Source organism: Eurosta solidaginis, chromosome 1 (genome assembly GCF_040869045.1).
Source record: "Eurosta solidaginis isolate ZX-2024a chromosome 1, ASM4086904v1, whole genome shotgun sequence".
NCBI classification, from domain to species: domain Eukaryota; kingdom Metazoa; phylum Arthropoda; class Insecta; order Diptera; family Tephritidae; genus Eurosta; species Eurosta solidaginis.
This window is the reverse complement of record NC_090319.1, coordinates 126439758-126464523: the sequence shown is the minus strand read 5'-3', so window position 1 is coordinate 126464523 and position 24766 is coordinate 126439758. Positions and strand designations below refer to the sequence as shown.

Genomic DNA, 24766 nt, shown 5'->3' with positions numbered 1-24766 from the left:
ACCGGAAGATGAAAACTTGCAAATGAAAGGGCAACGTAGCGAAGCAATATGTAATATTGAAGCAGCAAGGGTCAAATGGAAAGAAAAATTCGACGCAAGATATAAGAAGCCATCGCCATATGAAGAAGGGTCGTTAGTGCTTATTGAGGCCCCATCCTCAAGTACCGGTGAGTATCGAAAGTTACATCCGAAATATAAGGGACCCTATGTGGTTAAGAAAGTTCTTCGATTTAATCGATATGTTGTCGAAGATATAGAGGGTATACACTATTCGCAGCGAAGGTATAGTACGATTGCAACATCAGACAAAATGAATCCGTGGTGTGCATTGTTTCCGGAAATTGATGATGATGTTGATCCCGAAGATTATGACTGTCATGGTTAACTCGAGTTTCTGTCAGGAGACGCCGAGATGTCATCACACCTTTTATATCTACTGGCAACTCTGTATATTTTCATTTTATTTAAAGTTCAATCTACCTTGTGTACTCAATTTATCATATATTGAAATTTTCATTTTTATTCTTGAAATGTAAAGAGTCAGTCATTAACATGAATTGAATAAAACGAGTTGAATTGAATAAACTCTTTAAATCGGTTGTCCTGAATTTTATCTGAGTGATACATTGGGAACCCCGAAGTAGAAGAGTGGTACATTTGGAGATGCTAGCGGCGTTTAGATCAGGAAATTTGTCTGATCGAGACGATCAGACTTAAGTGAAGGGCAGTGTAACGAATATTAGCAGCACTAAGGGATACCACCGTGGTGTGATGGTAGCGTGCTCCGCCTACCACACCGTATGCCCTGGGTTCACACCTGGGGCAAAGCAACATCAAAATTTTAGAAATAAGGTTTTTCAATTAGAAGACAATTTTTCTAAGCGGGGTCGCCCCTCGGCAGTGTTTGGGAAGCGCTCCGGGTGTATTTCTGCGATAAAAAGCTCTTAGTGAAAACTCATCTGCCTTGCAGATGCCGTTCGGAGTCGGCATAAAACATGTAGGTACCGTCCGACCAATTTGTAGGGAAAATCAAGATGAGCACGACGCAAATTTGAAGAGAAGCTCGGCCTTAGATCTCTTCGGAGGTTATCGCACCTTACATTTTTTTTTTTTAAGGGATACCATCATCTCTAGGCCGATGCTAAGCAGTGACTTGTATGCACATCAATAAATCAATCATTATGTCTACTCATATGTACGTACACGCAGCGGAGAAGTGACGCACAAACACATGCAGATATATTATCTGAGATGCTCCAAAAAGTATGAAATTATAATTGTGCAAGTATCGCTCACAAATACACGCGCATATGAGAAGCTATAAACGTAGTAATTTTATAGCAAATAACTAACTAGTAAATTCTAGAATAGAAAAGCTTAGAACTATGCAACGAGGAAACCCGACAGTATAAAAGGCAGCAACAGTAGAGGTACGACAATCAGTTTGATATAAGACGGTATCTGGCGAGCAATAGTAGTGTTATTGTGAAGAACTTTAATAAAGGCCATTTTGCATTATCGAATAGTGGAGTTATTTATTCAACAGTTTATTTATTCGAACGTTAGCAGACGGTTGCAAATAAGAGGATTTGCACTTAATTCGTTACAATATGTTTTTAACATTTTCGGTCTAAACAAATCGTACAACTCTATAATTTAAGCACAAGCTCAATAATTTTAGGTAGAGCTACCATTTCTCACCTAGCAGTTCTTTTTTGCAAATTTGCGAAAAAATATTTATAACCTCAACTTTTCCCAAACATTAAATATTGCTCATTTTATTATATCGATTTAAAAAATAAAAAATCATTAAACTGTAATGCTAAAGAAATAACAAGAGATTTTCCAATGGCACCCAGAAATGTTTCCGTAAAAAATTAGTTTTCACTCGAAATTCTCCACTTGTTTTTCTGAGAAAACAAATGCAGAATATTGTGAATATGAATATGAATATACATATTTACCCGTTCGGAAGTTATGACCAATAGAAGAAATGAGAATTCCAGCTTAAACTCATTAAATTTTAAAAAATATTCAGTTTTTGAAAAGCAAATTATAGGGAGAATTCTAATATTTGACCCTCCATCAAAGACTTTAACTATTTAGTTATCCAATGAAAAGTTGTTTTAGGTGGCATGTAATAAAAGTTTTGTCCCTATATAAAGTGGGCGTGGTTGTCCTCGGTTTCTTGCAGTTTTTGCTGGAGCAGATCAACCTTGAATAAGAAATCTTAACACCAAATTTCGCATTGTTACTTTTAACTTTGGAAGATTTCTCAATCGAAAGCTTGCAATATTTGAAGATAATAGCTCAATTAGTTACAGGAACTTCACAGGAATATATTCATAGAAAATACATGTTATACCTATTACCCATTTTTATACTCAACGTGCTTTGCACACAGAGTATATTAACTTTCATTGGATAACGGTTGGTTTTACAGGTATAAAAGAATCGAGATAGATATAGACTTCCATATTTCAAAATCATCAGCATCGAAAAAAAATTTGATTGAGCCATGTCCGTCCGTCCGTACGCCCATTAACACGATAACTTGAGTAAATATTGAGATATGTTCACCAAATTTGGTACACGAGCTTATCTGGACTCAGAATAGATTGGTATTGAAAATGAGCGAAATCGGATGATAACCACGCCCACTTTTTATATATATAAAATTTTGGAAAACACAAAAAACCTGAATATTTAGTAAATGATACACCTAGAATGTTGAAATTTGACATATGGACTGACATTGAGACTCTTGCTAAAAATTTGAAAAGTTTTTTTAAAGGGGCGTGGCATCGCCCACTTGTGATAAATTCAATAATACAAATATTATTAATCAAAAATCGTTAAACCTATTGTAACAAAATTTGGCAGAGGTTGCCTTTATTATAAGGAATGCTTTGAAGAAAAATGAACGAAATCGGTTAAGTGCCACGCCCACTTTTATATAAAAGATTTTTGAAAGGGCCGTGGACGAATAAAATAAGCCATGTCTTTGCAAAAAAGAGTTTTATATCAATGGTATTTCATTTCCCAAGTGGATTTATAACAGCAAATAGAAAAAAACTTCAAAGTTTTAAAAATGGGCGTGGCACCGCCCCTTTTATGACTAAGCAATTTTCTATGTTTCCGGAGCCATAACTCGAAAAAAATTAACGGATTGTAATAAAATTGGGTACAAAAATTTTCCCTATTGCAGGAAATATTTCTAGAAAAAATGGGCGAGATAGTTTGAAGACCACGCCCACTTTTATATAAAAGATTTTTAAAAGAGTCGCAGGCGAGAATAATAAGCTATATCTTAGCGAAAAAGAGCCTTATATCAATATAATTTTACTTTCTAAATTGAATTATAACATTAAATTGGAAAACACTCAAATTTTTGAAAATGGGTGTGGCACCGCCCCTTTTATGACTAAGCAATATTCTATATTTCTGGAACCATAACTCGAAGAAAAATTAACATATCGTAATGAAATTGTGTACACATATTTTCCCTATAGCAGAAAATATTTTTCGTAAAAATTGATTGGATCGGTTAAAGGCCACGCCCACTTTTATATAAAATAAATTTAAAAGGGTCGTAGACTAGAAAAATAAGCTATAACTTAGCAAAAAATAGTTTTGAATCAATGATATTTCACTTATCAAGTTTTATTGTAAGAGGAAATGGGGAGAAATTTCTTCTAAAACGGGCGGTGCCACGTTTTATGTAGAATAGTAATTTATCTGAAATGAAATGTACAACTGAAGCTCAGGATGAGTATATAATGTTCGGTTACACCCGAACTTAGCCTTCCTTACTTGTCAGTACATACCTTACTCGTGATGAAAAGAAGTAGTATGTCAAATATCATTACAATATCTTCATTCAAATTAAAGTTATTGCGAAAATACACTTAAGTATGAGCCTTCGGACGGATAGGTGACTGATGGGCGAATGCTCAGTCTTATTATTTGTAAAGACATTTGCGAGATTAATTGTCCATAATTATATCAAGACTTTTCAAATAAAAGGCCCAAATAATTATTTCGGATGACATGGAAGAGTTACAGGCCAACCTAATATATTTTGTCTGTGAAAAAGTTTTCATGTTTTATGTTTGACAGTAGCTGATTATAAAAGAGTAAAACATGAGAAGTTAACAAAAAATGTTATTGAAGGCATGAAGAGGTTGGGCATGCTAATATTTACTCTTACCTTTCATACATAATTTATTTTAGAACATTTAAAAATGGGAGCAAAAAGAAAACGGTGTCCCCAAAAAATGTAAAAACATATCAGGCATTGTGGCTTGTCAGCACAATTTAGAACAAAAAAAGTAAGGACGGAGACCTCATACATTTCGTGAATGGAGCTGAACAATAATGTGTTGAAATTTAAAAAAAAATATGGGATACATATTATATATACGACAGAACTTATCCATTTTTTCAGACAACAATGAAAGCCTTATATGTAAACCTCCTGTGAAATTTCAAGCTTCTGGCTCAGTGGCGTCCCTAGGGTATCATAGGTGGGGCGTGGATCCTATAAAAATGCCGACTTACTAGACAAATTTTCCGACTACATAAAATTTATATGAAAATTGATTAACCTAAGATAACGTGGGACAATTTATGGTACACAGCAAATTTGAAATTTTTTATATTTGGAAAATTATGTTACATAAGATATCAAGATACAGCAAAATAAGTACAGTAGTTTGAAAATCAAATAATTGACGACCGCTATGTTGAGAATTTATAACTTCTCAAAGTACTCCTAGTCATTTAACTTTCAAATGCTGTGTTTACGTCAGATCTGGATTCTGCGGTGTTTCAATAATGACCATTTTTTGACAACCTCGCGTAGATTTATTTCGTCCACTTTATCCTTCGAAGAATATAGCAGCATCAAAGACTTCATTGACTTAAAGAGTTCAGGGCCCAATAATTGCATGGAATCATCAAATGCTCTTGCAATTTTGGAGTGATTTGTGCGTTCTAGACAAACGACGTTTAATAGATTCGACCGATTCAAATGTGACGTTGCGTTTATCAGCTGGAATTTTAAAAATCTTTTGAACATGCACAAATGGCGAAAAAGCGTCTTTTATATTATTTTGAATACGAGTGTCGAAAACTTGAAGGACAGTTCTGAATTCTTTTCGGTAAAATGTCAAGAAATCGAAATCATTGCTTTTTCTGGTCTCTCCTTGTACTTTTTGGGTAGACGGCGCATTCTGTGATGTTTCAAAAATAACCTTCTGGACTGATTTCCAATTGTTTAGCATAGCAAACAGAGCTATTGATCAGCGCATTGATCTGAATTTCATCACTCATTTCCTGGAATGACGCTGATGTACTTTCAATTAACAACAGTTAAATGTTTGACTTTGAACATTATATTTTTACAAAAAAATAAGGAGCTAATGAAATCGAAATCTAAAATTTTTTTCAGCAGAGCTGTAGCGGATGTGCATGCTTTACTATCGAAAAATCCCGAATCCATTTTTATATCTTTTAAAACATGTACGACACCTTCAAAAGAAACCCATACGGCTTTTACCGTTTCAGCTCTAGCAGTCCATCGCGTTTTAGAAAAATTGTTCAGCTGCAATGAGTTTTCAATGTTTTCCAATTCTTCTCTCAAATATTTGAAACGTTTTGTGCTACCATAAAAAAAACGTACAATGCTTCCAAAACATTGAAAAATTCTGTAATTAACGCACTGACATGAGCCTGACATGGAAGATAAGGGACTAAGTGATTGAAGAGCCGACACAATTTTGTTGGCGAGTCTTCTCCCGTCTTGTTGGTCAGGACGACGTTCATTTTCAATAACCGCTCAACCGGAACAAGTTCGCCCTCAATAGCAATTCGATCTTGATGAGACGGGTCCGGAGTAGTGTCAGCCATGACAGAAAAAATACCTGCTTGGTTGACTTCATTTACAATGGCTTCTTGTATTTCAGTCCCTAAGAGAGCAATGAATTCATTTTGTATGGCTAGACCAAGATACGACACGTGACGTGGTCTTGAAGTTTCATCTAACCATTTCTTCAATAAAGGGCAATGGCGTGAAACTAGGTTGACTAATTGTAGGAAATTTCCATCGCCTTTTTCCAAACTGTCATCGTGACCACGAAAAGCCAAGCCTGCCTTCCCAAGGTTCTAGAAACATCAACTAAGGTTTGCAGAACTTTCAAATGGTATTCTTTTTCTTGTGCTTCTTGAATCACGTGTTCTCGGATGGATTTGTCGATTAAGATTTTGATATTGGCTCTTTCATTGATGAAAGCGGCTCGATGAGATTCTGAAGTGAAATGTTCAGCCAATTTTCTTTTTTTATTTTGACTTCGGCTCTTCATTTTATACTGACGAACACCTACCGATACCCATTCTGGACTAGCTTGCTATCTCCCAATGCCTTCCAAAAATAAAATGCAAACAAAGCAAAATACAGCGTCTTTATATGGACTGTACTCTAATAATGAGTATTCTGAATACCATGCAGGGTTGAATCGACATTGCTTATTCAACGAAATTTCGGCATTAATGGGATAAACGTCAAGATTTGTCTGGTATGGTCCAAGAGCACTTAAATATTTGCGTTCATTGGTAGTCGATATTTTCATTCTTTTTCAAGGGTCATGGTCTACTATAGCTTCACTATCAACATGCAGAAAATATTTATTACGCTCAAAATTGTTTTCCTCTTCTTTTGCAATTTCTAACAATCTTTCACTCTCTTCGTTAATATTCTTTAAACAGTCGGTTACATCGCTGAAAAATGCTGTCAAATTTGGCACAGCTTCGTTTTTCACTCTACTCAAGACCTCACTCATTCGTTCAAAATTTGTCAGAAATACAGCAATCTTGCCGCAGAATTTAACCCAAGTGTCTGTTTCTTTCGATAGGAATAGTGAAGTCGATGATGGTTCAGGTGTTAGTGTTAACTGATCTGGTAACATATCACGTTTTGTGGCACGCAAAGTTTTCAATCTTTTCAGAATCAATGCAAATTTTTTACCATCGTTTTGCCGACAAATTGTCGACTAGTAAAAATAATTAAAAATCATTTTTAGTTTTTCAACATATTTGGTATCTATCACAAAAAAATGTAATTTTTTTAAAAATCACTGAAACATTTGATCATAGTTTTGCTCCCCCAGCGGGTTAGGGGGGGTCAGAATATACCCGCGGTAGGTATGCCTGTCGTAAGAGGCGACTAAAATACCAGATTCAAGGGGCTGTGTAGCGCAACCCTGCAGGTTGCCAGTGCAACATATAGCTTCCCCAAACCCAAATGTCAACCTCACCTATCCGCGGCGAATCCTGTTTCACTAACAGACGAGGCTCTGGCGACCCTAAGCTCCTTATGGAACTTGGGGTTGGGGAGGGAGGGGATGGCCTGAAGGTTTAATGTGGCCACATAAATCGTTCCCGAGATGGTCGGGCCAGCACATTAATGGTGCTGTGGTACCGGAGCGTACCGGATCTGTATCCCCCCCAAAGCCTTCGGGGAGCAACCTTATCGCTACAACAACAATAACAACAACATCATAGTTTTGCCGACAAAATGCCGACTAGGAAAATCTTGGTGGGTGTGACACCCGCCCCCCCCCCCCCTCGGGACGCCCCTGTTCTAGCTGTTAAAATGAGAAAGAATTTACGTTAAAGCTTTTATCTGAAAAATATGACCGATCTTGAAGATTTTTTCAGACATTAACGTATGATATATATGTAGGCATATTTTGAAGTTTGAAACCTCTAGCTTTTAAAATGAGAAAGAAATTACGTTTAACCTCTTATCTGAGCAATCGGTTGGATCGGATATATAATACATCTACGACCGATCTTAACGATCTTTTAGGCAATAATAATCCATAGTACTTGAAAATAGTGTCTATAGATCAAAAGAACACTAGATTTACTACTTACTTAACAAAACTATTTTTCTCTTTAAATCTAAACTTCTTTTATGTGTATGAATTTGAAATTTCTCTTGTCATTATGTCACTGTTGGTCTTTAAAAGACAAATGCTTGGTTTACATTGGGTCAAAATGAGTGATATCAAAAACTGCCTCAAAGTGATCCGCTGGTGATTTGGTGACAAATGCGTTTCCATTATGTCATTGTGCCACATAGCTTACTCTAAGTCGATAAAGCAATGTGATGTCAAAGCCCAAGCAGAATGTTTGTGTTCATATGTGTATGTACATATTTCACAGTTTTAATATTTCTCATTGTTTCATACGCAGTGGCATTATCTATCGATTGAAAGCCAGTTGGCAAACGAAAATAAATTGCCAAAATAGAAGATAAAATTTGAATCTCAAATGTGACAAACTGTTGGGCAGGCATGCTTAACCAACGAACCGATATCATCATTTCGTTACGATAATCAACGTTAATAAACGAAACAAAGTCATTTCGTTTCGTTTATTAACGTTAAGAACGTCAAATTAACTTTGTTTTGTTTATTAACGTTAATTATCGTAACGAAATAATATCGGTTCGATGGTTAAGCATGCCTGCTGCTGGGAAATAACGGGCTTCATATATAAGCCAATTTAATTGTCACGCACGGCACACGTACTTGATATTGTATGACAAGCTGATTCCATTGGATATGATCAAGTTTGCGATCGAATTCGATCTAGTGAAAACCGAAGAAAACTCTTTGTATATTTCGGTCTGACGAATTTTAACATAAGACGGTCTGTATATGCTTTAATGCTGACAACCGTTGCTGCGAATGCACGGGAAAATAATGTTTTCGATATATGGAAATATAGTAATATAAAACAAGTAAGGAAGGCTAAGTTCGGGTGTAACCGAACATTACATACTCAGTTGAGAGCTATGGAGACAAAATAAGGGAAAATCGCCATGTAGTAAAATGAACATAGGGTAACCCTGGAATGTGTTGGTATGACACGCGTCACTTTACCCGCGGCGGCGGCGTATACTCTATTATATACCGGCAGCGGCGGCGTGGGCGGCGCGCCGGCATACGCCGGTGTTCTTAGTTTAAAGAGCTGGAGTTTTTCTATTTAAAAAAATAATATTTAAGAAAGGTTTTGTTTGTATGTATCTACGGAAATCAACATGTTGGCCATTTCGGAAAGATCCGGGGGTTTTGCCTCAAGACCTCGCATACCGCTGAACAATTTTCAGGAGTAGCTCTTTGCGGAAGGATTGTCCCTAGTTCACCTACTCCAGACAGACTTCAAATCTAACCCCGGTCTTTGGAGTTGGTACTGCTGCGTCTGCTGAAGAGAAATAGAGATACATAAAATGGTCACACTTTTGTCTGTATATCTCGTGCAAGAGTTTCACCTGGGGTAACTCCTAACAATCGCCGCGAACACAATTTCTTTAAATCACTTGTGGCTGTTTGGCGGTCATGCACGAAGGCGACTTACGGTTGCTATTAATGGTCTATTAATACTCATGACTCTCGTGGCACAGAGCGAATCCAGTTTTTTCGAGCTAAAATCCCCGATGATTAAGAGCTACAATTCCCGATGTGCGAACAGTAGCAATCCCGACCACCAGTGGCTACCACGCCTCCTGATCCTCACACCATATGCCATAACAGAAGCTATAGGACTGCGAATTCGAAATCATATGTAACTTCGTCGACATCAGTTTCCTAGAAGCTCTAGGTGTAGCTCCGAAGACTTTCTAACGGAATTTTTTTTTCGCGATATGCTGCCGAGCTACACCAGAGAAACACCTTGAAACGTTAGGGAGTGACTATTTGGCCAACGATGCCGCCCTCGAAATCATAAGCAGTCTAAGTGGATGTCATTGCGTAACTCATGGGTGAAAATCGTATAATTCGCGGCGCATCTACATAATTAAAATTTTACAAGGACTCTGGATAAATTTTTTAAAATGTAGACTAAAGTTTGTAGACGTTTATGTTCACAACATTGATTTCAATAGTCTTCGTTAAATTAAAACGATATTTTAGAATGAAATTCGACCGATTTTAAGGTCATTAGTTCGACTGTCTTGGGAAAGCTTTCGCTTCACCACTTTGAGTGTTCTCGCGAAGGACAAAGCCTCACCTGGTAACTATATGATCCTACGTATTCACATTTGTAAAAGGAGCCATAACGGGTAGGTGATATTTAAACTTGGTTGACAGGCTATAACCAATGTGATTCACTCCAAGGGGTTTTGGATAGGGCCGCTAACTTTAGGAAATGTCAAAACGGGAGACTTGGGTGTTGAAGGGTGAAGTGTGAAAATCAAAATTAACATTTCATACGCTGTTGTATAGTTTCGCAAATAAAGAACAAAGTTTTGAATGTAAGCTTAAGTGATTTTTCAAACCCTTCTCATACGTACATAAACCTTCAACGTAAGTATAAGGTGGGAATTATTCAAAGGAGTGATTAAACCCCTGAATCCTACTAAAGGATTTTGCATCACTGATTTCGCTTATTCTTTCAGCCAATCGCATTATAAAATTTTTTAAAAAATCGGCACCTGTTTTGGGTAATTTGCTTTTTTTTTAACAACTGAAGGACAATTTGAAAACATGTTCACCTTGGGTCATTTTATTTGAATTCATTGTTCATTATTTTTTGAATATTTTGAAAAAAAAATATGCAAAGTGAGCATATAAATTTATTATATAACTTTTCTTTTAGTGTTTTGTTTTAATAATTTGGTGAATTGGGTGATGCGAAGTCCGTGTTAAAGTGACATAAGGGCTTGTTTTTTTAAATAACTTTTGAACAGTTAGAAAGAGTTAAATTTCGCAATTAGTTTCTTATAACTGGCAGCGATGCGCATTCCTTGATACCCCTTTCGACCATATCCGCCCAATTTTCGACATGAGCAATAAATGGCCTAAACAGTCTTAAACGAGTAGAAAATATAGTAACGCGCCGGATGCCGCCGCCGCCGCGCCGATAGTTTTGACATTCGGCGGCGGCGTGTGAAAAACGATCAAAGTCGTCGGCGGCAGCGGCGTTTATCGGCGGCGTATATCTCTAACACGTGTATCACATAAGTGGACGCCATTTAAGGATATCGCCATAAAGGTGGACCAGGGCTGACTCTAGAATTTGTTTGTACGATATGGGTATCAAATGAAAGGTGTTAATGAGTATTTTAAAATGGAGTGGGCATTAGTTCTATAGGTGGACACCTTTTCGATATATATCCATAAAGGTGAACCAGGGGTGACTCTAGAATGCGTTCGTACAATATGGGTATCAAACGAAAGGTGTTAATGAGTATTTTAAAAGGGAGTGGGCCTTCGTTATATGGGTGGACGCCTTTTCGAGATATCGCCATAAAGGTGGACCAGGGGTGACTCTAGAATGCGTTCGTACAATATGGGTATCAAACGAAAGGTGTTAATGAGTATTTTAAAAGGGAGTGGGCCTTCGTTATATGGGTGGGCGCCTTTTCAAGATATCGTTATAAAGGTGGACCAGGGTGACTCTTTAATGTGTTTGTACGATATGGGTATGAAATGAATGGTGTTAATGAGTATTTTAAAATGGAGTGGTGGTAGTTGTATATATAAAGTCGTTTTCGAGATATCGACCAAAATGTGGACCAGGGTGACCCAGAACATCATCTGTCGCATACTGCTAATTTATTTATATATGTAATACCACGGACAGTATTCCTGCCAAGATTCGAAGGGCTTTTGATTTCGCCCTGCAAAATTTTTCCATTTTCTTCTACTTAATATGATAAGTATCACACCCATTTTAAAAATTACCAATTACCACGTTTCATCCCTTTTTTCGTATTTGGTATAGAATTATGGTATTTTTTTCATTTTTCGTAATTTTCGATATCGAAAAAGTGCGCGTGGTCATAGTCGGATTTCGACCATTTTTTATACCAATACAAAGTGAGTTCAGATAAGTACGTGAACTGAGTTTAGTAAAGATATATCGATTTTTGCTCAATTTATCGTGTTAACGGCCGAGAGGAAAGACAGACGATAAACACTGCATAAAAACTGGGCGTGGCTTCAACCGATTTCGCCTTTTTTCACAGAAAAAAGTTATCGTCTTAGAATCTAAGCCCCTACCAAATTTTACAAGGATTGGTACATTTTTGTTCGACTTATGGCATTAAATGTATCCTAGACAAATTAAATGAAAAAGGGCCGAGCCACGCCCATTTTGAAATTTTCTTTTATTTTTGTATTTTGTTGCACCATATCATTACTGGAGTTGAATGTTGACATAATTTACTTATACACTGTAAAGATATTAAATTTTTTGTTTAAATTTGACTTAAAAAAAATTTTTTTTAAAGTGGTCGTTCTCCGATTTTGCTAATTTTTATTGGGCATATATATAGTAAAAGGAGTAACGTTCCTGACACATTTCATCATGATATCTTCAACGACTGCAAAATTACAGCTTGCAAAACTTTTAAATTACCTTCTTTTAAAATTCGCGCGGTGACACGTCCATTGTCCAAAATTTTAATAATTTTCTATTCTGTGTCATAAGTTCAACTCCCTTACCAAGTTTCATCGCTTTATCCGTCTTTGGTAATGAATTATCCCCCTTTTTGTGTTTTTCGAAATTTTCAATATCGAAAAAGTGGGCGTGGTTATAGTCCGATATCGTTCATTTTAAATAGCGATCTGAGATGAGTACCCAGGAACATACATACCAAATTTCATCAAGATAAATCCAAATTTATTCAAGTTATCGTGTTAACGGACGGACGGGCGGACATGGCTCAATTAATTTTTTTTTCGATACTGATGATTTTGATATATGGAAGTCTATATCTATCTCGATTCCTTTATACCTGTACAACCAACCGTTATCCAAAGAAAGTTAATATACTCTGTGAGCTCTGTTCAACTGAGTATAATAATATTGTAACGAATTTACTTCAAATCTTCTTATTTGCCCTTTTGCTAGGTTCGTATCGCTAAACTGTTGAATAAATAACTCCGATATTGAAGAATGGAAAAATGACCTTTATTAAAATACTTCACAATAACACTCAAACTGTGCAACGAATAGCTTAATAACCAAACTGATAGCTTAAATTAAACTGACTTTCAAAATAATACTGCTATTGCTCGCTAGATATCGTCTTAGTCGTAACTGCTTGACAACTCAAATCAAACTAAATTCCAGCGCCTCTACATCTGCGGCCTTTTATACTCTCTGGTTTCCTCGTTCGCATCTTCTAGAATCTATTAGCATTGTCCAAGTGCTCTCAAACTTCTCAGCTATAACTAAAATTGCACGATTTTATAGCTTCTCTCATACCCCATGCTTGTATGTGTGAGCGACACTTCCACAATTATAATTGCCTACATTTAGGAGCATCTCAAATAAGATGTCTGCATATGGTTGTGCCTTGCTTCTCAGCTGCGTGTACCTACATATGTGTAGACATAATGATTGATTCGTTTATGTAGATACATAATGATGGAATTATTGATGGGAATGTTTGTAGTTTACAGTCTCTCGCGCACAAATAGGCATATGCATCTGTGTGTGACATCTCTCGGCTGCCTTATATATGTGTATACATGATTTCATTATTGACGTAAATACTGCTTAGCATGGCCTTAGCATCAGTTTAGTGATGGTATAGCTTAGTGATGCTAATATCCGTGACAATATTGTTACGAATATTAGCAAAACTAAGGACCGTCTCTAAGCCGATGCTAAGCAGTGACGTGAATGCACATCAATAATTCAATCATTATGTATCTACATAAAGCGCCAAATACACGACACGAACATTTCCGCGAACATTCCCGTTATGTCATGTTTCTGCGACCTTTCCTGTCGTGTATGGTGGTGTTTGCCAGTTCGCGCAAATGTTCGCCAAAAATCAAAATATTTTAATTTTTGGCGAACATTTGCGCGAACTGTTCGTGCGTGTATGGCGAAATAGCTCATAATCGTATTAATTTCTGAACGGAACAGACGTGCGCGGAAAAGTAAAATGGACATTAAACAATTTCTGAGTGAATTTATTGAAATGTATAAATTTTTTTTACGCTTAATTGCCACAGCGAACAATATTGCTGTAGCACAATTGTTGTCCGTATTCATCGCTGTCTGAAAGAGAACTAATGTTCGGCCAAAAGTTCGTATGGTGTATGGCCAAAGCTGCGAACAAGACTGTGAAATGTTCGCGGAAATGTTCGTGCCGTGTATTTGGCGCTTAAACGAAACAATAACTGCGTCTACATATATGTACCATGTACGTATACGAGCAGCGGAGAGTCAATGCACTAACACATGCATATATCTGAGATACTCCTATAAGTATGCACTGAGAAAAACTATAAAATTGTGCAATTGTAGTTACAGCTGAGAAGTTTGAGAGCTACTGGACTAGTAGATTCTGGAAGCGCCTAGAAGATGTATAAAATCGTGCAATTTTAGTTATAGCTGAGAAGTTTGAGAGCTCATGGACAATGCTAGTAGATTCTAGAAGATGCGAACGAGGAAACCAGAGAGTATAAAAGGCCGCAGATGTAGAGGCGCTGGAATTCAGTTCGATTTGAGTTGTCAAGCAGTTTCGATTAAGACGATATCTAGCGAGCAATAGCAGTATTATTTTGAATAGTAGAGTTTCATTTTATCTATCAGTTTGGTTATTAAGCAAGCTATTCGTTGCACAGTTTAAGTATTATTATGAAGTACTTTAATAAAGGCCATTTGCATTATTACAAATTGGAGTTATTTATTCAACAGTTTAGTGATTCGAACTAGCAAGAGGATTGCAAATAAGAGGATTTGCAATATAATCAAAATCAACTCGCTTTTCCTTATACGATTTTATCTTATGAAAAACTGTTCGTCCCTGAACTCGTAGGAATCCTTTCATCTATTAGCATCTATTATAAAAAATAAATAAATGTAAGGCGCGATAACCTCCGAAGAGATCTAAGGCCGAGCTTCTCTTCCAATTTGCGTCGTGCTCCTCTTGATTTTTCCCTACAAATTGGCCGGACGGGACCTACATGTTTTATGCCGACTCCGAACGGCATCTGCAAGGCAGATGAGTTTTCACTGAGAGCTTTTCATGGCAGAAATACAATCGGAGCGCTTGCCAGACACTGCCGAGGGGCGACCCCGCTTAGAAAAATTTTCTTCTAATTGAAAAACCTGATTTATAAAATTTTGATGTTGCTTTGCCCGGGAGTTGAACCCAGGGCATACGGTGTGATAGGCGGAGCACGTTACCATCACACCACGGAGGCCGCCAATTAGCATCTATTAGTTTTATTAAAACAATGTTTTTCTAATTTTCTATTGGACGATCAATACCTTGAAAAGGGTTTTTACAATTTCCGTCCTTTCTTTCGAATGTATTCGTCTCGGCTTACAATTTCGGGCTTCGCAACAAGCTTAATTTACCATTTCATTTTCATGAAAGGCATATAAATGTCGGTACCACTTCAAAAAAGTACAATAATTTAAAAATTTAACTAGTAAAGACGATTTTAGGTTCAGAACGTATCTAATTCAAACAAAGGAGCACTCTTCGTGACTAAAACAATGCATCTTACTCAAAATTCAAAAGGGGATAAGAGATAGATATGCTTTTGTACATCGCTTTAACCGAAATCTAAACAAAATTAACGTTTTCTGATGAATACGTAGGGTTGTGTGTAATGGTTCGGGGACTGAGTTTTGGTATCTGAGTACATGATAAAATAAAAATTAAAACAATTGTTTGACCTCTTTTGAAGTTTTGAAATTTCAGATAAGAAATATTTGTTAAATTTGTTCACAAATTTTTAAACTACCAAGAAAATCTTAGGCTGAACTTGAAACAAAAAAAAACTTACTTAAGATCAAAGTTATCTCTCACCTCACCAACTTAAAAGGGCTCCCATGTTTATTTACTACATACATAGCTAACATTTACAAGTTAATTATACACACCGAAAAATATTTAAGAGTAAACTTAAAAAAACGGTGACTGTACAAAACGATAGCCACTCAAAAGCTTTTAATACATTATATATGACCGTACCAGATAAATGCATCAAGCTACATACAAGTTATTCATATTCGCTTGGCTTAAATCAAGAAAGAATTTACTTGTTTATATACGAAATACACAAAAAACACAAACTGTGTATAAACAAAGTAAGTTTTGTTGCGGGAACTCGTTACTTTGCTAAAAAGGTAAATGGAATAAGTGAACGGACGCTCAGTTGTCTCTCCGCAACTTGCTCTGTGAAAACTTTCACTTGTCGTTATTTGACCATCTTTTATAAAAATATGACTGATTAGCGCGGAGAAGCTCCAAGACTTGGGGGTGGCACTCGCACGAAATCAAATACAAAACAAAGGCAGGGAGTTAGCAAATAAATAAACAAAAGTATATCAGATATAAATATATATTAAAGAGTTTTATGTTGAAATTGAAATAAAAATATAATTTGAAATTATATAATTATCTAAACTATAGGTTATGCAGTCCACCGGTACGGGCATATGTATTTATAAGCTCTCAACCAAGAGTGGCCAACGTGCTTCAGAAATTCAAATAAGGAAATCAGAAAATAACGATTAATTTCGATCATAGCATTTTGCAAAGTGTAATTTAAATAATTATTTAAACCGTTAACCGTTTTGTAGAGGAAAATAACCTTAGTGGAGTTCATAAGCTGATTCCAATGTCGTTCGCGGATGGCTGGGTTTTGCAATTCTCCGACAGCTCTTAAAGAAGTCAGCATATTCTTTACAGTGGAGTCCAAATTGGTAAATGTGTCCCAAGCTCGCATTTCCTTGTCTAACAAGCGTATATCCTTTGCGAACTTCTTGCATTCGATGTCCATATTTTCAACATCCACCTTACGCCAAGGAGTGGTTTTCCAATCTTCGATGCAGGTTTGAACGATGTACACATAGTCCCATAGTTGCTGAATGAAGAATATAAAAATTTCATTGTGGGTCAAAAAGAAAGTTTAATCAGGGTCATAGCTATTATAATAAATATTTGTTTAAGTCCAAAAATAATAATTTCATTTTAATCGGGTTTTTTGAGTCAATGAAATTATTACTTTATAAAAAGAACAATAAAAAGTGTTTATAATAATTACGAGTGACGCAAAATTTTATAAATCACAAATAACAACCTTTGTCAGAGTTATCTTTTTAACACAGAGTTAATTTAAACAAGTAAGGAAGGTTAAGTTCGGGTGTAACTCAACATTACATACTCAGCTGAGAGCTATGGAGACAAAATAAGGGAAAATCGCCATGTAGGAAAATGAACCTAGGGTAACCCTGGGATGTGTTTGTATGACATGGGTATCAAATGGAAGGTATTAAAGAGTGTTTTAAGAGGGAGTAGGCCATAGTTCTATCTGTGGACGCCATTTAGGGATATCGCCAATAAAGGTGGACCAGGGGTGACTCTAGAATGCGTTTGTACAATATGGGTATCAAACGAAATGTGTTAATGAGTATTTTAAAAGGGACTGGGCCTTAGTTCTATAGGTGGACGCCTTTTCGAGATATCGCCGTAAAAGTGGACCAAGGCGACTCTAGAATTTGTTTGTACGATATGGGTATCAAATGAAAGGTGTTAATGAGTATTTTAAAAGGGGTGGTGGTAGTTGTATATGTGAAGGCGTTTTCGAGATATTGACAAAGATGTGGACCAGGGTGACCCAGAACATCATCTGTCGGGTACCGCTAATTTATTTACATATGTAATACCACGAATAGTATTCCTGCCAAGATTCCAAGGGCTTTTGATAACGCCCTGCAGAACTTTTTCATTTTCTTCTACTTAATATGGTAGGTGTCACACCCATTTTGCAAAATTTTTTTCTAGAGTTATATTTTGCCTCATAAACTAATCCAATTACCATGTTTCATCCCTTTTTTCGTATTTGGTATAGAATTATGGCATTTTTTCATTTTGCGTAACTTTCGATATCGAAAAAGTGGCCGTGGTCATAGTCGGATTTCGGCCATTTTTTACACCAATACAAAGTGATTTCAGATAAATACGTGAACTGAGTTCAGTAAAGATATATCGATTTTTGCTCAATTTATCGTGTTAACGGAAGGACAGACGATCAACTCTGTATAAAACCTGGGCGTCGCCTTTTTTCACAGAAAAAAGTTATGGTCCTAGAATCTAAGCTCCTACCAAATTTCAGAAGGATTGGTACATTTGTGTTCGACTTATGGCATTAAAAGTATTCTAGACAAATAGAATGAAAAAGGGCGGAGCCACGCCCATTTTGAAATTTTCTTTTATTTTTGTATATTGTTGCATCATATCATCACTGGAGTTGAATGTTGACATAATTTACTTATATACTGTAAGGATATAAAATTTTTTGTTTAAATTTGACTTAAAAAAAAATTTTTTTTTAAAAGTGGGAGCGGTCGTTCTCCGATTTTTCTAATTTTTATTAAGCATATATATAGTACTAGGAGTAACGTTCCTGCCAAATTTCATCATGATATCTTCAACGACTGCCAAATTACAGCTTCCAAAACTTTTAAATTACCTTCTTTTAAAATTGGGCGGTGCCAGGCCCATTGTCCAAAATTTTACTAATTTTCTATTCTGTGTCATAAGTTCAACTCACCTACCAAGTTTCATCGCTTTATCCATCTTTGGTAATGAATTATTGCACTTTTTCGGTTTTTCGAAATTTTCGATATCGAAAAAGTGGGCGTGGTTATAGTCCGATATCGTTCATTTTAAATAGCGATCTGAGATGAGTGCCCAAGAACCTATGTACCAAATTTCATCAAGATACCTCAAAATTTACTCAAGTTATCGTGTTAACGGACAGACGGACGGACGGACGGACGGACATGGCTCAATCATATTTTTTTTCGATACTAATGATTTTGATATATGGAAGTCTATATCTATCTCGATTCCTTTTGTTACGTGAGATGTACATCAGCCTTTAGGTAATTCGGAAAGGCAAATGTTTCAAAGCTGGTACATCCATGCGTGACAGATAAATTCACAAAAATCTGCGAACACACCATACTTGCGAATAGCGATAGCAGCAAACTTTGCATTACGCGGTTTCCGGCCTTTTCAAATCGGGCAGCCAAACGAACAACACATAAGAGGAAGAAGAAAAAATAGGTAAGCTTCATATGAGAATATGTTTAATTAAAACGAGTGAATTCATTCCAGAGGAAAAAAATATGTACTTAAGCATAATAAATTATTTTATAGCAGACGAAAGAACGAAGGTAGACCGAGGATTCACCAGCGAAGGAGAAAAAAGAAGGCGATGGCGCAGCCTAACCAAGATTGTGGCGACACATGTACGCACATAAGGGCAAGACGAACAATTACCCCAGCAAGTCTAGCGGCATAGTACACTGCAATAAACAAATACACGGAGAGCATCAGTTCAGCAACAGGCTGTTATTAGTGTGACAACGAAGAACACAGCGCACACCAAACTACCAAAATATAAGGCGGCGCTCACAGCGCAGTAGCGGATTCATCACTCTTGGCCGGCAAAAACAACAAAATACAGCATGTTGCTAAGGCCAGCGGTAGCCGCACTGCTGCGGTTCTGACTAGTCCAACTTCAAAAGCTATGTTATGAAGCGGCCACATCAATGCTAAACAGCAGGCACGCGAAAATTCTAAAACCACAGTAAGAGGGTCCTATAAGCGGGTAAGTTAGACACTTTACGATACACAGAGCCAGGCTGCAGATACGCACCAGTAGAAAAGCATCGAGAATTACTCCCTTACTTAGTTGTCCAGTTGCGCGTAGCGCTCTAACCGCCAGATACACATCGGCAAACCGGTCACGGGCACGTGCAAGTGCGCGCCAGCGAAAGTAAAGGCCACACACTCAACTGGTTATTCCACCACCTTTCATACGGCACGACAACACAAGCGAAATAGAAATAGTAGTGATAAGCATAAAAATAAATATCGTTCAAACAGCGAGCTGCATGGGCTATGGTCATGCGTAGGTAGGATGACTATTGCTCCGTATCGGTACATATACCTACATACAAGCGTCGCATGATAATATAAATAGCTCCTGCAATTCTCTGTGCATCACTAATTTAGATGCAGTTATCATTAAAGAAATGTAGAAACTGGTGTCAAAGCTGTGAGCGCGCAGTAGCAAAAGAATGGTACTTTAGCGAAAAGTATCCTAGGTGAAAGAAAATTTGCTATAAGCAATCGAAATGCAGAACCCGTTAGCTCATCACCCAGGCGCCTTAGTGTAGTAGCTGATAGGGCAAAACTGTCTTGGTTTTCATTATGATGAAGGGGAATAGAGTGGCCATTCTTTTACACACTGAGTGCAAAATAATACAACTATTTAGAAATAGTAGACAGCTCAAAGTACACCTGAGTGTCTAAGGAGGGAGTTGGTTTAGTAAAGTATTATGTAAACGAAGATTTGAGAACTGAATCCATGTAGCAGTGTGCTTACCTAAAATAAGCTAAGCAAATAAGTTGAGGATGAATTTCGAGAGTTGTGGGCTACCAAATATAATGCTGGTATGAAGCATTTCTATGTCGATATGTATGCAAACGCGAGCAGGTATATCTTGTTGTAATGCCAATTTGTGTGCAGTATCGATAATGCATGAAATGTCAGGTACATTTGGGTCAACAGAAGGGTCTTGTTCTTTTGTTTGCTTCTTTGGAATAATTCGTTAATAATGTATAAGCATACTCACACGGGGATGTTCATACACACGATTGATATATGTTCACTGTAACAAGCTACCATGCTCATATAGTGGTCAGTAGGCGTTAGTAAGCGCGTGTATATCCATCCACATCTGAATTGATAAGACGATCTTGTTTCTTTAGTTTTTTTTTTACTGGTAATGGGCATGCCTGCATGCACACGATTGACATTACAACCAATCATACAAAATACGATATTTAGGCGGTAGCTAGTTTGCGTCAATAAGCATACCCATATCTGTATAAATGTACATATAAACATATCGATATAATCAGAGCGGGTTTATTACCTCCCAAGCGCCAATTTTTTTTCTAAGATTACTACTTTTGAATATACAACTAACTAATATTATCTACACTTATCTATGGTTATGCATATACTTAAGATTATGTTCAATAGGTAATTAGCATACATACATTGATAAGCATACTCACACATTCACATATATATGTATATAAAAAAAAAATATATATATATGTATATACAAACGTGTTTATTTGGGGTGGATTTAATAACACCCGAATACAACAATTGGTGATGAGCCTGATTTACGGCAAACCAGTACAAATGTAGACTAGGAGATTTGAATTGAAATTTGGTTTTTTTTGAAGGAATTTATGATAAGCCTAAAGAAAGGCAACCTAAAATAAGGATAGCTCCTAACAGCAGTAGGTCGTTAAGAGAGAGGAGTAAAACAGTGTACTAAATACTAAGCGATATGGTATTAAACGAAATGAATTGCTAAGCATAAACCGAAGTGGTGTGTGATGATTGGGGGTGCAGTGGGTGATCACCTCGGCTAGACAGACGGACATAAGGGTACAGGTTTGATACTAGGGTCGACCAACCCTGGCCACGGTCGACAATGGTAGGGAGGGATAATGAAGGCAGAAGGGCCAATCTCGATTTTATGGAGGTAAACTGCATCGACGATGAAGGCGCATCATGAGAGTGGACACTCGCGTTGAAGGGTAGGTATTTTCCATCGATATAGCGCAAGGGTACGAGATTTTTCTTTTTGTTATCAACCTGTGGGTTAGTTGTCACCAGCGCCGATCTGTACAGACCCACCCCAATCCGGCGAGCTCAGTCGATAAAGCAGGCGTACCCAGCGGATCGGCAGCTTTTTAGAGACGCTCTTAGCCACAACCCAGGTAACCTTACTGGTGGTAGGTAACACCAATAGTAGGTAAACGAACAAAAGCGGAACCGTAACACTTTATACCTGTAAAATCAACCGTTATCCAATCAATGTTAATATACTCTGTGAGCTCTACTCAACTGAGTATAAAAGAGTTGTAAAAAATGTAGGAGTTTGATCCCTCATGCCAGGTTAGCTCTGAGCTAAAAAGATAACTTTCCGTTCTGCAAGTGGGCCCAGGTCTTTAAAGTTTTTCATTACGGCACTGAAATTACACAGGTCTGTTGCAGCGTTGAAGATCTTGGAGTCTGTTGTTGTTGTTGTTGCAGCGACAAGGTTACTCCCCGAAGGCTTTGGGTAGTGTTATCGATGTGATGGTCCTTTGCCGGATTCAGGTCCGGTACGCTCCGGTAATACAGCGCCATTAGTGTGCTAGCCCGACCTTCTCGGGAACGATTTATATGGCCACATTAAATTTTCAGGCTATCCCTCCATCCCCACCCACAAGTTCCATGAGGAGTTTGGGGTCGCCAGAGCCTCGTCTGTTAGTGAAACGAAGGTAAGGTTGACAATTGGTTTGGAGAAGCTATATATTGCTCTACACAACCCCTTGAATCTCAAGCTTTAGAAAAAAGGGACATGTGGGGGATGCGAACGTCACCACGATCCCCAAATCAGATGTCCTCGTAAATTTTACAAATCCTTTGTGGCTCCTTGCTGTTCACGCCTAAGGGCATCCCGTAGTCTGCGCCTTAGCGCCCCCCTACCCGCCCCCTACCTTCCAGTAGCTCTGCTGCTTAGCAAGCCACATCTCATACGGCCGCTCCCACTCATAACTACAATCTCCGTAGTAGAGTGGGCAGCAATGACGAGCATCAGTCCCCGCCCCGTCTTCTTCCCCCTCTTTTTCGGCAGCAATCGTGGCGGTCAGGGAAACAGACTCTTAGTCGCTACCACCTTTTGCACCGTTTGCCAGAACAGAATATATATGTTTGCGACATATGCCCAATGCAGTTCCTGACTTGGGCGGTGCCACTTTCCCAGATGTTTTGGTCTTCGCGACGGAATCCCCCCTACGGGCTTCTTTGCGCCATGTTGCCAGGCCGCAAACCCAAATACACCGGTACCCTAATGCTTACCCAGGGACGACCGGTCCCAGGGCCACAACAGCAATTGCGTCCTAGCATTTCACTACCCAGGCGTAGTCACCCGTCACTTACTACTAGAGTGACGACGTCTCCCCCGCTGCACTTCAGAATTCTGCAGTAAAACTGTAATGATCACGGAGATAGTCGATTTCATGAAGCGGCATAACGTCCGCATTGCTGCGATTCAAGAGGCTAAACCCACAGCAAGATCTGCTCTGCAGATCTGTTCTGGGTATAATGTCCACAGAAGAGATTCAGAGAGCGGAAATGGAGGCGGTCTCGCGTTTATCATACACCACTCAGTGTAATATCATATATTTGATCCCGAAATCGGCCGCAGGGAAAATGTCCTAGAACTTCAAGGCTTATCTGTCCGGTCAGGCGATGTAAACCTAGAAAATATCAACATCTACATCCCTCCTGCCACCTGCTGCCCCAGTGGATACCACCCTAATATTAGCGCCGTACTTACTGGGAATATTCCCATTATCTTAGGCGATTTCAATGCCCATCATGACCTATGGCATTCAAACTTGCGGGCGGACAGCAAGGGTGAGATGTTGGCGGATCAAATAGAAGAAACGACGTTCTGCACAATAAACAGAGACTACCCCGCTCGTATAGCAGGAAGCTGTCACAGTTCGCCAGAAATATCAAAAGTGAGCGCAGGACTCGTAAACTGCGTCAACTGGTAGACGATGGTAACATTGGTATCCGACCACCTGCATATACTTATTTCGCCGACTTCATCGTCACTGAAAAACGCACTTTCATAAACTTCAAAAAAAAAAGGAAAGTGGGATGAATATAAATCCTTTACTGACAGCCGCTTTGCTGCCCTCCCTATCCCGACTGATGCGCGCCAAGGGGAGAGTGCTTTCCACATGGTCTTTGAATCCGCCTTGGCTCGCTTTATTCCCGCCGGAAGAATTCCCGAAATTCGGCATCATTTTCCGGCGGAGGCCGCAAATATAGCGAGAGAACGTGACGTTATAAAACAGCTCGATCCCGGCGACCCCCAAATAAGGGATATAAACCAACGCATCAGATTGCTTGTGGATGAACACAAGCGGGCGAAGTGGGAGGAGCCTCTAAATCGTTGTAACCTCTCTGCCGGTGTGGATAAGCTTTGGTACACCGTAAAGTCCCTATCGAATCCGTCCAAGCACAATGACAAAATTTCCATCGCCTTTGTTGATAAAGTGCTGTCGGATGTGAAAAAATTCGCGAGCGCTTCCTGCCGACAATATATAACGCCTTCTACGGTTGACAAAGTTAGACGGAGGGCCACCAAACACGCAGCGTGTCCCCAATTACCATCACCGCCAAAGAGGTTGAGGAGGCCATCGGTTAAGCTGAACCATCTAAATCAGTGGGGCCAGAGGCGGGGGTGTTGCCATATAGTGCAAAGCAAATATTTCTCACAAAATAATTTTTGAGTCAAGTGTAGATGATCCTATTGAGTATATTTTCATGGAAGTTGGGAATAGGTTTAATAAATGCTTAATTATATGTGTATAAAATGTAATAAAAAATTTAAGCTAGATAATTTATTATGGCCCAATTTTCTCACATGTATGAGCATATACTACTTTGTGGTGATTTCAACACTGATATACTAAATAAAGACTGACGATGTCTAAAATTTACGGATGATTTGAACTCCATATCCTACGCGATTTTCACCCAATTGTAAACCTAGTTTGCTAGATTTGATGTGCACATCCAACAGTTCCGAAGTGCTCCATTATGACCAATTCTCCCTTGCTGGA

General features: G+C 38.1%; 1 protein-coding gene across 1 annotated transcript in view; it reads right to left on the bottom strand.

The window, feature by feature from the left end:
- Positions 1 to 24766, bottom strand: part of Dhc93AB (Dynein heavy chain at 93AB) — a 2991564-nt gene that overhangs the window by 1937070 nt on the left and 1029728 nt on the right. The window contains exon 10 of the mRNA XM_067759821.1: positions 16635 to 16907. Within this exon, the coding sequence (XP_067615922.1) occupies positions 16635 to 16907 (273 nt within the window). The remainder of the gene's footprint in view (positions 1 to 16634; positions 16908 to 24766) is intronic.